We start from the raw sequence: 15,274 nt of genomic DNA, 5'->3' as shown, positions 1-15,274 counted from the left end.
CACGTCCACTGTGACGGGAAAGGCCCAGGCACGGCCGATCTGCCCACAGCACTGGGGACGGACCCACCCGGCCTCTTTACCCTGATTGCGTCTGTGCTGTTAGCTCAAACAATCGAATATGGTTGCACAACTCTGTATACACCAAAACCGCTCAACTGTAGACTTTAAATGGGTGAATTTTGTCTCAATAAAGCTATTAAAAAAACAATTGAATATCAGTTGAATTACTGATATTGAATTACTGCAAAGTGGCTTCTCCTGGTTCCAACTAACGGGTGCCTGGCCCTGTGCTGAGCATGCTGCACGTGCTATCTGACCCAAGCACGTTCTCCCGTTTTACAGATGCAGAAAATAGAGGCTCACAGAGGGAAGCTGCCAAGGGAACTGCTGGTGAGTGGTGAAGTCAGGAGCCCAGGGCACGTTGGCCTGGTGCCAGAGTGGAGCCCACAGTCCCTGGACCTCTGGGCAGCTCACTTGGACCACGTCCTCCCTCTCAACCACAGCTCTCTCCTCCACTGCCCCATGGTCTGTCACTGTCCAGCCCATCTGTCCGTCCCCACCTGGAGGAGAGAACTGCAAGGCCCCCACACAGTGAATAGAAGGTCTCTGGTTTGGCAGACTGCGGCCAGGAGATGCCACAGGTTGCAGCGAGATCCGTCCTTTGCCTCTTGGGCACACCCACCCACAGGCCGAGGGTGCTGCAGGAGCCAGGGAGTACAGGCCCTGAGCTGTGAGGGAAGAACCCTGTGACTGTCCAATCCTACTGCTGCTCTGCACTGTCCTTGTTCCTCTCTGCGTCAGTTTTGTAATCTGTGAAATGGGGGCAGACAGGGTCGGGAACCCATACCAGCTGGGGCTGTGGATAAAGGAAGCGAAAAAAGGGAAGTGGAGGTCAGGGCCCGGTCATGCTGGGGTGAGGGCATTAGGAGGCTGGAACTTCGGGACACTTGTCATGACACTCAGCTCTTCTCCTGGAGCTCACAGACCAAACCCACCACTGAGCTGCCACCAAGTCCTTCCCTGCAGAGTTGGGGGATGGCAGGGGTGGGGGCAGTCACACCGCAAGTGAGTAGCTTGGAAAAGTGGGGCGGCTGAAAGGCTGTGTGTGTGCTCCGGGTCTCTGAGTGCCAGGCCAGGCCAGGAGGACACCAGCCAGTTACCAGGAAAGCCCGGTCAGGGTTTCCACACCAGACATTTGCATCCCACAGCCCTGACTCACCGCTACAGCTGCTCACACGCACAGACTTCCCTCTTCCCTCCCGCCCAGGGCTCAAAGGCAAAGAAAGGCCCCTGCCTTGCCCCCACCCCAAGCTCCCAGCCTTCCCAGTGGGATGCTGGGAGTTCTGGCAGACGGGCCAGCCCTCTGCCCCCAGCCCCGCCAGTCACGGCCTGCCCAGGCCCCCTCCCTGAGTGGGTGGATGGGAGCCCGAGTTTCTATTTTTGTGCCAGTATCCCACAGATGCCATTGTTGGCCCAGCCGTAGGTGGCGGGAAGGGGGGATTTCGGTGAGGAGGCCCTGAGTGCTAGTAGCCACTTATAGAAAGTCGCTTCCAGTAATTCTTCTAGGAGTGGAGCCTCGGGGCTGCCTGCAGCCCCCACCCTCCCAGAGTCTGACCGGAGGCGGTCAGATTGTCGCCAGCCGTCCCTCTGTCCACCCCAGAAGACTCAGATGGTACATAGAGGCAGGGTGGCAGGGGAAGGGGGTCAATGCCAGATAGACCTGAATTCAAATGTGGGCTCAGTGAGTAGTAGCCTATGACCCTGGACAGTCACTGCTCCTCTCTGGGCCTCAGTTTCATTATCTAGAAAATGGACTGAACAATAGGCCCACTTCACGGACTTGTGAGGATTCAGCGTGATTCTGCCTGCAAAGCGGGTTGTCCAGTGCCAGCTAACTATGTGGGGAGCTTGGCCTTCATCCCCTCTGCCTCTGCCTTGTGCACTCATCCAGAGAAGCACTACGGTTTAGGGGCTGCTAGGGCTGGTGTTAGAGGTGGGCCACAGTTACCAAGAATCGTGACACACCTCAGCCACGCCTCCCAGTGGCATCCCCTCTCTGGGCCTCAGTCTCCCCATCTGTGCAGGGAAGAGTGGGATCAATGATGTTCTAGAATTGTGTGGCCTCTGGATTCCAACCTGTCTCATGGGGGTCCCAGGATTTGGCATCTAGGAGTCCTAGTCTCCAGCCAGGGGGGCCACAGAGTGGGCTTCCAGAACCCCCTGGGGAGATATGCTTCCTCCCCAGCTGAGGGGCCCCTGGTCCCTCTGGTGCTGCTGGTGGTCGGCCCAAGCCCTCCTCAGCTCCCCAACTCACTTGCCCACCTGAGAGGCCAGGGCTGGGCCCAGCCTGGGGCTTCCATGCTCACAAAGGGAGACAGGAAAATGCACAACTTTGTCCTCAGGAGCTTGGCAGAAAACAAGACTAACACCTCCAAACAACCAGACATAAATAGCAAGCGACACCACCAACCCCCTGGGGATGGCCAATCAGCAAATGCTTATATGCACGTACATTTTCTCCTTCCTTCTTTCCTTCTTCCCTCCTCCCTCTCTTCCTTCCATTACCTATCCATTCACATAACCATCTACCCACCCATCCACCCATCTACACATCCACCCATCCATCCACCCACCCATCTACCTACGCACCTACTCATCTACCCACCCATCCAACCACCCACCCACCTATCCATTCACTTACCATCCACCCACCTATCCATCCACCCATCCATCCACCCACCCACCCACCTACACATCTACCTATCCACCCATCCATCCACCCACCTATCTACCCATCCACCCATCCATCCATCTACCCACCCACCTATCCATCCACCCATCTACCCATCCACCCACCAACCTATGTACCCATCCATCCATCTACCCACCCATCTACCCATCCACCCACCCACCCACCTATCCATCGACTCACCATCCACCCACCCACCTATCCATCCACTTACCCTCCACCCACTCACCTCTCCATCCACTTACCCGCCCATCCATCCCTCCATACCCCCAACCACCCAGCCATCAGATATTTACTCTTGGGCTGACTCCAAGCTGGACACCAGAGATACAGCAATGACAGGGCAGATGCAATCCCTGCCCAGCCTGTCTGTCCCCAGTCTTCTCCCCTTCACCAAGCTTGCCTCTAATATTTGCAAGGCCTGGGACAAGAATACAAATGGTAGCCCCTGGCCCCAGCCCACTTTCCTTCTGTTCACCCTGATTCAGACAGCATAGCAAGGTGCTTGTGTGTCCGTGTGTGGACACCCCAGCCCAGATGCCCAAGCTCACCGTGCCCACCCCCCAAACAGCCAACTCAACCATTCTTGAGGTCTAGGGGAGCTCACATCAGCCAAGCAGTGTCCCCTCTAGGGCATGGAACAAGAAACAGCCCCACCCAGCCCTGGGAGGAGGTTCAGCTCCATTTGGGCAAGGAATTTTGGGGTGCTGGGTACCCAGAGCAAGGTCTAGAAGGGAGGAGTACAGGTTCCACATGGGGATATCCCTTCAGCCCTGCAGATTCCCCACCCTGGGCAGGGAAAGACCACTTCCTCTGAGACCTGGGGCAAGGGCCCCCCTTGCCCAGGCCTGAAGGCTGCCCTGCCTTCTATAGCCCCTCCAGCCTCCCCGCTGGGGTCCCTCCTAGCTCTCTGCCTGAACGGCCTTGCCTGCTCCTCTGGCGGGGAGTGAGTCAGTGCCAGGGCCTGGCAGGTTCTGGCTGCATGGAGTGGGTGGGGTCTTCAGCGCCCCTGAGTTTGCCGCCACTGGGGTGAATCAGCCACTGACCGAGCTCTGCCCCGCCGGGCTGCCGGGTTTGTCAGCAGGACGGCAGATCAGCAGCGAAGTGGGTCTGGCGGGAATCGCTGAGACACCAGCCTGGTTTCCTGTCTCCGCGGGTCAGGATGTGACCCTGGGCCCCCTCCCGGAATCCAGGCTCCGGCCTGCCCTTCGGGGACCCAGCGAGATAGAGCCCCTGCCCAGCAGCCCTCGGCTGCCTGCAGACTTCCCAGCACACACTGACCGTCCCTTCCCCGAGCTTCTTGGCTGCCTCGGCCCCTCTGCCGCCCACCCACAGGAAATCTGAGGATTCTGAGGCTGCGCGGCGATGGACAGGAAAGCTGCTTCTCTGTGCCAGCGACCGGAGAAGCCGGCCATAGGTCGGGAGGGGTCGGGCTGGCTGCTGACACAGCCGCCACCCCCACGCCCACGGCCCACCCACGTGTCTTGCCCTCGGCATTTGCTCATGCAGTGCCCTCTGCCTGGAATGCCCTGGACCCCCTCTTTGGCTACATCCTGGGGGCCTCTTCCCCCTAATGCTGTTTCCCTCCACAATCAGCGCTCTTCCTCCTGTCACCTGCAGCCCCTGCTGATTCCATCACTGATCACCAGGGCTGCTGTGCCCACCTCTGCCTCCTTGGCCTGCGTGTGGGTCAGGCACAGGGCCCCACTCTAACTTCTCTCGGCATCATCACTGCTCGATGCAGGCTGGGTGCAGAGCAGGCACCTGGTGAGGGCTGTGGACCCCATTCCTAGGGGCTGTCTGGAGAGGAAGGCACCTCTCAGGGAAACCACAGGTTCCCCAGTGATGCCACAGAGTCTGGTGGGACCATGGGCCCAATCCTTGGGGCAGGGAGGCCAGGGGCACCGGAGGCAGGCCCAGCTCCCTGCGGCTGGACCTCCGCTGCCCCTGCCTCATCTGTCCTGTGGCGATAACCTTTGAGGTTCCCATTAGTCAACCGATGTGCAGATGTTCTGTAAACTGTAGCATCCCTGGCAAAATGATGGCGTTTACGGGTGGGGAATGGAGAAGTAATAGTCACAGTACCCATAGCTACTGTGCATGGAGCAGTCACCCCAGCAGGCCCTGCGCTCAATATTTCACCTGCACCATCCTGCCAGATTCTCACACCGCCCCTGTGAGGTGGGTACTATTTTCACCTCCATGTTCCCTGGGAAAACGGAGGCTTGGCGAGGTGACCTCAAGAGATGCAGCTATAAGTGGTGGAGCCAAAGTTCAGTTGGAGAGCTGTCTGCCTCTAGAACCGTGTTCCTAACCTCTGCGCCGAGATCACACAGCCGCACACACATTCATTCCTACACACATTCAACAGTTATTTGGTTCACGCCCGGCCCTGGGCCAGATTCTGCTACTCTGTGATTCTCAGGTGAGCTCCTGAGCCCAAGAAAGGTATCTGTATGCGAGAGCGGGGAGAAGGGCCACCCTCTGCACACCAGGTGCTGCGTGAAGACTGGACCCTGGGTGTCCCGAAACCCAGCACTCTCCACCACCTCCTCAAACATCCCTCGCAGCCCTGGAACTTGCAGCCTGCCTGGCTCCTTGAATTAAGAGTTAGATGCCCCATGGACTGAGTTCTCCGGAAGAGGCAGAGTGTGACATGAAGATTCTGTTGTCACGAACTCAAGGATCCTTGGAATATGACATGAGTTACAGTTGCACCCTCACCATGCCCCTAAAAGCCCCCCAAGGACTGTCCCTGCTCACAGGATAAAGACCAAACTCCCAAACACCGTAATATGGCAACAGACCTTTTCCATCTCCTGCCCTGCTCCCGGTGAGCTGCCAGCTCCTGCCACATGCTGGCCCCAGCCCCAGCCACTCCCTCTGCTTCTGCATTCGTGCTGTCCTCTGCTCCTCCCGCTGCCTCCTCCACTTGGGGAGCCCCTGGCCATTGTCCAGGACGCCCTGCCTCCTGCTGTAGCAGCTGGAGTGCCCCTGCTCCCGGAGAAGCTCCAGTCACTTGGGTCCCGGCTGTCTGTGTGCACACCTGTCTCCCACAGGCCTGGACACTTGGCCGGGGGCTTCCTCCAACACTGGCCCACTGTTGAGTGATTAGGGTCGGGGGATCCCCATCACTCAGAGCAGGCACAGGGACCTGAACACCAGAACAAACGAAATGAACCTATAGAGGACAATCTTATTTTGAATATCGTTACCAAATGTCAAAAAAACTACAATGCCTATGAAAACCGCATAAAGTGTGTTTGGCACTATCTATGGTTTGGAAATTATCAAAGCCCACAGTCCTCAAGGCAGGCAGGGTGGTGGGGAGCGGGCCCCCCGATATTGGTGGTCTGGGCACTTGCTTATCACCGCACAAACGCAGGGCGATTTAACAGCTCTGGGGGCAGATTGGCCATAAGTTTACCCTGAGCCAACGCTGCTAAATCGCTACCAGGACCTACGGCCTCAGAGCCAGGTGTGGCCTCCAGCCCAGCCCAGCCACCTGAACACTGAGATCCACCAGGAGTCCCCAGGGATCTGATGTGAATCCTGGCCTTGGGTGTGTCTTGCCACCTCTCTAGGCCAGCCTCAGTTTCCTTTTTCCAAGCAGTGGGGATAATGAGAGACCCTGGCAGATGGGCTGCTGGAGGCTTAACACATGTGAGATGCTTAATGCCTGGCGCACTGCAGGCCCTCGCATGGTACCCAGCACACGGCGGCACTTAACAAAGGTGTTATGATTATTAAGAGGGACAAACTTATCAGACGAACTGACAGCTGGCCTTCGGAGGGCTCTCCTGGGGAGAACAGTCCCAAGGCTGCATTGCCGGCTTTGGATCTCTGAGAGGTCACATGTGTTCAATGGGGGACATTCCAGGGAAGAAGATTTGGGCTCAACTGAGGGAAGCACTTTTCCAAGTTCAAGCTGTGGCTCTGAGAAGCCATGAGACCCCATCATCGGAGGTTCGTAAGCAACAGCTCACCTGGCCCAGCATCCCCACCCCGAACCTGGCTCCTCTCCGCGCAGTTGCCCGCCAGACCCAGCCCTTGCCACCCAGGTCTTACGGTGGCATCCGTAAGCCTGCCCTGATCCTGGGCCCTGCCCCAGAAATGGCATCCCTTTAGGGGGCCTGTGGGATGCCCACACCACTGTCTTGGAAGGGGGCCTGGCGAGGACTCAGCCACTACCCCGGGGACAGCCACGAGGAAGGCACCCCTCATCACATCAGCCCTGGAGCTTCCTCTGGGCTCCCCTCCCAACCCTGCCATGGGGCACTCACCCTTGAGAACTTCAGGAAGAGGACGTGGACTTCGAGTATAGCGTTGGGGACCTTAGCCACGCAGCCCTCAGAGACCTGGCTGGTGGTATATGTCACCTCGCCCCTCTCGGGGTCCACAGGCTGTAGGTCACAATGGATGGTTTCTGCAAGACCTGTTGGAGAAACACAGGCAGAGAGAGGATCAGGTAAGAATGAGGTGACAACAATGACTGCCACTCTCCAAATGCCCATGAGGTAACTTGGCACGAACTAAGTAGCTGCCCTACTAGGTGGATATCATTCTACCCATTCTGTGGATGAAGAAACTGAGGCTCAGAGAGGAAAAGTCTCTTGCCCAAGGTCACAGTGCTACTAGGTATAGAGTTGACGAATAAGTATGTCCCCTGCAATTTTGGGATATACTAATACTTTTAAAAATTTACTCATTGTTTATCTGAAATTCGAATTTAACTGGGTATCCTATATATATATGTATATATAAAATTTACAATTTATTTATTTTTTTAGCGTCGGACCATAGGTGCGAACCACTGCGTCCGGCCCATCCTGTGCCTTCACTGGCGACCCTAACTGCACGGGAGGCCCTCCTGCGAACCCAAGCCACAGCGGGGTCACTCCAAGAAGGTGAGAGCTGAGGTCGGCAAAGCCCCCTCCCATGCCGCGAGGAGGCTGGCGAGAGGGTTGAGAGTTTCCCGGCCCCAAGGGGCGGGTGAGCCGAGAGGGCGGCCCAGGTCGGGCGGCTGCCACTGGGTCTGCGGAAACGCAGGTCCTGAGGGAACGGAATGGAATTTCACCCCGACCCGGCAGAGGAGGAAGAGGAAATGAGGCCCCTACACCTCGTCCGAAGGAATGTGCTGAGGAAGGGGGGCTCCGGAGGAGGGAAGGAGGACAGAGAAGGGGAGACTGTTTGGAAGTTTGTGTCTCCATCTTGTCGCGCTCACTTCCTGTTTTCTTGGAGATCAAAGATGGGCGCGGGGACCGGCCTCAAGTCCAGCCAACACCAGCTCAGAGGAAGGGGGCGGGGAGGCCTCTTCTGAGTCCTAGGCTGTCCGTAGCCTCACCTGGCCTCCTTCCTCACCTTTCCACAGCTTGTTGGGCTCCGGCCCCCCAGAGGTCAGAGCGGGGTGTAGGATGGCCACCCCTCGCCACGGCAACGCCACCCCCGGCCCCATCCTGGGAAGGAGAAGCTCTGCACAAGGGCCTTCTGGCAACCACGGGGGCCCAGCCTTGTAAGTCCCGGCTCTGGCCCTTTCCTGCGGGTGCCAGGGGCTCCAGCGTGCCTGAGCAACATGGCATTTTGGTTCAAAGCAAGGACCCCGGAGCCAGGCGGACCTAGGTTTGAATTCCAGGCCCAACACTCACTAGCTTCGGTGAACGGTTTCACCCCTTGGGGCTTTAATTTCCAGGTCTGTGAAATGACAGTAAGAATAGAACCCACATAATCCACAGAGGTTCTTGGGAGGACTCCATGGGACAGGGCATGTGGCAGTTCTTTTTATTACAATAATTCTATTGACTTCAGTCTCTGCAGAAGAGCCGACCGTCTAAGGGGCGGGGTGAAGTGGCAGGATGGGGCAGCCTCCAGGCGAGGGTCCTCTGGGTCTCCCTCACCCCGGTAGGCTGCTCAAGGCCAGTGCCAGTTCCTGCCGTCTCATCCCCCTCTGACCCACCGTCTCCCTTCCCTATGGGGGTGCACAGGCTCCTCCCATACACATGGGGAGACTGAGGCAGGAGAGGTCACATGCACATGGCTAGGCCTGAGACCCACCTCTCCCCACCTGACCTGAGGTCTGGCCTGCGGACTAGCCCAGCACCTCCCTCCTTCCCTTTGGACTTGCCCTGCCCCCTCCCCAGACTTCCAGGAACCCCAGTTCCTCCGGATTGCTGGATCACTGGGGCCGCCTGGGGCCGCCGCCTGGGGCCACCTCCTCCATGCCGTCAGCCAGCGGGAGAGGCCACAGGCCTGGCCATTATGTAATGATCAGATAACAGGCCAGGCTGGGAGATCAGATAAGAGGTCCATTTATTTTGGGGCCTTTTCGAATCCTGGCCGCCCCCACCCCCGCAGACGAGAATGGGGAGACAGGAGGGAGTGTGACGCCTGGGCCTGTCTCCGGAGCCCGAGGCGGGCCCAGACCAAGCTGAAAACAATCCCCTGGCACCAAGGGAAACGCTGGCCTCCCGGGACCAGTTAGAGGAGTGAGAGACCCAGGAGCCACCTCCTCAGCACTGACCCCTCTCTGCTCCCCACCCACGAGAACACAGCCACCCCCAGGGCTTTCCAAACGGCTGCCCCCAACATCTTAAAGGCCACAGAGGATAATGGTTAAGAAAAGTCCCGGTCAAATCCCAGCTGGGCCTCTTAAAAAGCTGGTCACCTTGAGCAGAAGCCTAACCTCTCTGAGCCTCAGTTTCCCCACTCGCAGACCAGCAATAGCTGTAGAAGACGCTTCCCTCGTGCTGGGGGCCAAGGTCCCATCTCCAGGCCTTACACACATGAACTCATCTGACCCTCACGGCGGCCCTGGGAGGCGGGTGCTGCTGTTACACCCATTTACTGTGAGGCCACTGAGGATCGGGAAGTTAAAGAATGTGTCTGAGGTCACCCAGCCACTCAGTGGCAGGGGCTAGATTTGACCCCAGGTGGTCTGGCTCTAACACTTCGAAGTGGGTGCTCTGGACACAGCGGCTGTGAATATTGTTTCATAATACCTGGGACACGAGGGCAGATACTTTTTGACAAGGGTCTTTACTGAAAAGTCTGCCCCCTCCTCTCCAGCCAGCCAGCCAGCCTTACTCCCTTCCGGGTCCCACTGCAGCCTCACGGACTTCCCAGCTGCCAGCCCTGCCACTCCCCGGCCACCAGCAAGGCTTTCCTAAGGCTCCCCAGTGCCTGCAGGGCCAAGGTCACACACCGGCAACCTAAAGCAGAGTTTAAAAGTGCAGGGATCTGACAGATGCCAAAGGCTCCGATCCTGATTCTGCCAACTCCCAGCTTCCCCTCCATGACTGAGTGTTGTCACCTGTGAAATGAGGATGATGGTAATCATAACACCTTCCTCAGCCAGTTGGTGAGTGTGGCATAAGATGACACATGCACAGCACCAATTGCTCAGGAGCTGGCAACTGCTGCCCCAATCACCTATGCCCAGTCAATGGGAGATGTGAGCTTTCCCCCAAATACATCTTGCTCCCTGCCTCTACCCCGCCCTTTCCCACTCCAACAGTCATCCTTTATTTGACCACTTAGCCAACTTCTATTCATCCCTCAAAACCCTGTTCTGAAAGTCTCATTGAAACCAATCCCTCCTTTCTTAGGTACTGATCCAGTACCTGGATGTCCTTCTAGAACCACACATGTCCTGGTGCATTGTTTTGATGGGTCTGCGTGTCTGCACTCCCAGCAGACAGTGGGCTTTTCCAACACAAAGAAAGTCTAGACCACCCCGTGTCCCGATCACTCAGCCCAGGGCTCAGAGCAGGCCAGGCATATGTTTGTTAAATTGGGTTGTCGGGCCTGCCCCTAACCTGCTGGGTGACCTGCATCAAGCCTCTCCACCATTCTGGGACTCAGTTTCCTGGGTAGTGGGTGGGAAGGACAGGACATGCTCCCAGTTCCACTGGGAGTCTGATGTCCTGAGGTTTCATCTAGGGGTGCAGGCAGGAAGAGAGGGCTACTGAGGGCAGAGGCAGGGTCCCAGAGTTGTGCTGGGGATGGGAGGGCCATCACGGGGACAGGGGAGGGGCTGACTACCTGGGGTGAGAAGAGCAGGCAGCAGGAGATCATCTCTTCGTCTGTGAAATGGGATAACAGGAGTGTCCCCTTCACAGGATTTTGCGAGGGTTCAGTCTGACGGTACACAGAGCATGCCTAGGGCAGTGCCCAGCATCCATTAAGCACTGAATAAACGTCAGCTGTTATGTTCAGCTATTCACCCCCACGCTGCCACAGGTCCTGGATGTCCTTCTAGAACCACACATGCCCAAACCAGCCCAGTCCAGCCCTGGATAGGGGTCCCGTTCAGTCTCCAAGGCTGATGCCCCAAAGCCTGGGCTGGAGCTAGGAAGTGGGGGGCACAACCAGGGCAGCCAGCTCTCCAAGTCTGCAGTGCCAGGCCACCAAGTGTGCAGGACAAATAAGCTTTGGAATTTGGGAGCAGACAGCCTGGGGTTGAAGTCGGGACCTGTCACTTATCTCACACCTCAACTTCCTCATCTGTAAACTGGGCAGAGAGGCAAAGAGCTGGCATGTGGCTGCCACATTGAGGACCAGGGGTGGGGGGATGGCTGCCTCCCTTTTGCCCAGACGCCCCCTCAGGCCCTGGAGCAAATGGACAGGACTGTCTTCAGAAGGCCAGCACGGACCCATCTGTGACCATGAGCAAGTCCCTCTGTCCCTCTGGGTCTTAGTATAACCGCCTGCCTGGCTGAGACAAGGGAGAATCCTAACGGTCATGTCCCCAGTGTCCCCAAGGACCCAGCCTCTCCTGGTTCCAGCCTTTGTCCCTCCTGGCAAACAGGAATGCAGCCTCTGAGACACAGATATCTGTGGTCTCTCCTCTGTCACCAGCCCTCCCCAGTCAGTCCCGGACCCACACAGATGGCCAGCTGCATGGGGGCTCCCAGTCACGCCTCTGCCTCATCCTCCACACTTAGGAAACACTCTTCAACCCCAGCCACCTAGTGCGGGCCGAGAGCCCCAGCAACCCGGCTCCTGGGACTCTATCCAAGTGAAATAATCCGAAATACAGGAAAAGGTGCATGCACTAAAAATGTGCACGGAGGTATTTATAACCAGAACAAAGGGGGAACCACCTACATGGTCAACAATAAGGGATGCACCAGGCGAGCAATGGCACATTTAAGAGACGTAATATCCCAGAACTGCAGGAGGATAGTTAAGGGGCCCACATGACAACATGGAAACCTTCTGGGACACGAGAAGTGTACACAAGACTCCCAAATATTGATCCATCTGGATTGAAATTACCTAAAGAATCTAGACAAAAACTAGTGTGCAATCCACCAACATGCTAACAGTGCTTGTATTAATAAAGAATAATATAATAAAATTACCTCTTATATTATAATTAGTAATAATAACATTATTATTAGTAGTAGTAATAACAATATTATTATTATAAGAGGTAACTTCCTCCTCTTATCTATTTTTTTTGCAGGGCAGGCTGAGGCGATTTAACATACGGTTAAATTACTTTGTAAAAATCTCTACACGCTTGTTCTTAAAGTCCAACATGACAGAAAAATGTATCTCAGAAAGTGAATTTCCCCTAGAGAAAACCCCAGGCTGAGAACAGTAATATTGAGTGCACATCATTCCAGAATTTTCTCTGTGCACATTGTGCACCACGACTAGTTTATCATTACAGAAACAGAATTATTGTTGTCGGGCACCTACCAGGGTGTCCCAGACATCTGTCAACAGCAGTTTTCACATAGATCTGCCTTTTGCTTGGTAACCGCTACGTGGGATTCCATTGCATGATCATTTACGTACAGGGCCCCTGTGATGGACATGTAGGCGGTTTCCAGTTGGGTTTTTGTTGCAGGTCCCCGTGGGCCATATATCTTTGCAGTGTTGGGCACGTAACTCCGTAGGACTGACTCCTGAAGGCTGAGTTGTGAGGGCAAAAAGTTATGCACAAGGTACAAGTTTAGGAGATTCTGCCAAGTTGTGCTCCCAGAAGACCGGACCTGTTTTGGACCCATTTTTGGAACTGTTCTCACCCCCTCCATGCTAAAGAGGCATGAGGATATCTGGGTCCCTCCCACTCCCAGCCCCAGCGTGGGGATCTGTGTTCCAGGCCTGGTCCAGGCTCCCATCTGCCCTCCAGGGGCCTTGGTTACCCAGACTATAAATAGTTGGGCTGGGCGGTCTGCAACGCCCTTGAGCCTGTGATCACTGGTCCGCCAGGACCAGCTCCCACCTGCCTGTAGGAGAGTGGTAAATTCCCAGGTTGTTAAATTTCTAGATTGATAAATTTAAACCGGTTGTTCGACATGGCTACTATTAAAAATTAAATTATACAAACTTACAGCTAAATAAACTATATATATATTTAAAGGTAATACATATCAAAACTCATCACTTCTGAATTGTTTTACTACAGTATTATCTACGCCCTTGAGGTTATCTGCACGGATGGTACCCTCGTGGCAGGAATACTGGCTAACTACTGTGCGCACATCGGATCCCAGCTCCGTCTGCTGAGTCGGTAGCTTGAAACCAGCAGTGTGGGAATATTTACACCATGGAAATGGACAGACACTACGAGTCAGGCCCCCCCCCCCACCGTCTGCTGTTATTAATTATTTACCGGCACACCACTGCCTTCCAACCTTTAACCTTCGGTCCTTTAAAACCAGACACTAACCCACTCATCGACAACGTGGGTCTTTCTCTAAGGACGGAGAGGAGGAGCGTGTTATCGCTGCTAGGATGGGAGAGGGCGTGGGGGAGGCTGGGCAGCCGTGAGGCGTCCCTTGGAGCTCAGGTAGGGTTCTGTCCTGGCTGTGTGAACCTGGCAGGACAGAGTCTCCATCTCCTCTTCTGTAAAATGGGGATGACAGCAGCGGCCATCTTGCAGGGTTACTGTGGGCCACATCAAATGTTCTGGGGGGTGCCGCAGGCCTGGGGTCACATCCTGGCTAAGTCACTCCATGTCTCTGAGACTCAGTCTCCCGTCTAGCAATGAAGGAGACAGTGGTGAAAGCTTTTGAGGCTGAGGTTAGGGACTTGGACATGCTGTGGGACAGGGAAGTGGCCGTCCCTGCTGCTGTTTCCCTCCTCCTTCCTGCCCACATGCGCAGCGCCCTTCTGCCCCCTCCTCCAGATCCTTCAGGAAGTCCCTGGATGTGCAGGTGGGTGAGGGTGTGTCCACAGGGCTGGCCAGTGGCCCGAGATGGCTGTGGGGAAGGGCCCAGCAGAGATCTACTTGAGTGGGACGTGGGGCTGGGGGTCCCTGGGTCCTCACAGCCCCTCCTGGTCAGTTTCAAAAGGCAGCAGAGGCCAGGACCCCTTGAAGAGGCCCCCAGGCTGAGGAGCCCGGCAGAACCCCCAGCCTGGGCCTGCACCCACTGGGGGTAGCAAAGGGATGGAGACGGGGCAGAGTGCTGCAGCCTTGGCCTGTTCAAAGGGTTCTGGGGGGCGCTCAAAGGCCCCAGGGAAGTGGAGGTGGAAGAATTTAAAGCGAATAATAAAACAGTATCAACAGCACAGAAGTGACTGGCCTGCCACACTGCTTCCCCACAACCGGGGCAGCAGCTGTTGTCATCCCTGCTGTGCTCAGAGGCCCAAAGGCAGTGCCCCAAGATCACCCTGTGAGGTACCGATGTGAGATTTGAACCTGGAGCCCGTACTCTGAGCCCAGGCTATGGGCCCTCCTACCCACATATACCTCAAATAGGAAACTCAAGGCCCAGAGAGGGCAGGGAACTCTCCCGGGGCTGCACAGCATTTTGGGGCCCAGGCTTCCTGGGGAGACACAGATGTAGCTGGGAGGGCAGACGCCAGAGGCCAGGGGTAAGCTAAATAAGTCACCCTAGTTTGCCCAAGACTTTTAACGCTGAAAGTCTTGTGTTCCGTGAAACCCCAGCAAACTGGGAGGAGAGTTGGTCACCTCCAAAGCCCCCAGGATGGCTCCACGGAGTGTGAGTGCAGGACACAAGGAGGAGGCCGTGGACTCTGGGAGCCTGGTCTGTGTACCGGGGGCCAAGTCTCCCCACCCAGGGCCCTGACCACCTACCTGTGGGGCTGAGGCTGCAGCCGGCCAGCAGCAGGGTGACAACCAGGGGGAATATGCCGCGGGCCATGCTGTCCACCCAGGAGCCTGATCGCTGGGCCTTATCCGGTGTCCAGGGGCAGGGCTGCGGGCGGGCGCCGGGGCCGGCGTGGGCTCGCACGGGGACCCGAGGGGAGCAGGCGGCCGGAGCGACGGCGTCCCTGCTCCAGCCTTCTGAGGTGGCGGCTGAGGGGTCAGGAGAAGTGGGCACAGGGACGCAGGGCCGGGCCGGGGTCTCTGGCTGCTGGATGGGTGGGGAGGGGCGCTGGGCTCCCGTGGACGGCAGTGGTGGCAGCAGTCCTGGCCCAGGGACACCGATGGAGGCTGGGGTATTACTGGCGGCAGCAGGGAGCTCCCGGCTCATCCAGCCCGGCCCAGGGAGGCAGGAAATGCGCTTCCTTAGAGAAGGGGCCGGGCCAGGCCGCCTGCCAGGCGGTAGA

General features: G+C 56.7%; 1 protein-coding gene across 1 annotated transcript in view; it reads right to left on the bottom strand.

Annotated features, from left to right (window-relative positions):
- ENG (endoglin) overlaps window positions 1-15,274 on the bottom strand; it is a 31,741-nt gene extending 16,467 nt beyond the window's left edge. The window contains exons 1-2 of the mRNA XM_045563354.1: window positions 14,799-15,274; window positions 7,033-7,184 (exon numbers count right to left, since the gene is read on the bottom strand). Of these exons, the coding sequence (XP_045419310.1) occupies window positions 7,033-7,184; window positions 14,799-15,198 (552 nt within the window). The 5' untranslated portion in view covers window positions 15,199-15,274. The remainder of the gene's footprint in view (window positions 1-7,032; window positions 7,185-14,798) is intronic.

The sequence above is a fragment of the Lemur catta genome, chromosome 10 (genome assembly GCF_020740605.2).
Source record: "Lemur catta isolate mLemCat1 chromosome 10, mLemCat1.pri, whole genome shotgun sequence".
Taxonomy (NCBI): Eukaryota; Metazoa; Chordata; class Mammalia; order Primates; family Lemuridae; genus Lemur; species Lemur catta.
The sequence above is the reverse complement of the archived record's forward strand: the minus strand, read 5'-3'. Positions and strand labels throughout refer to the sequence as shown.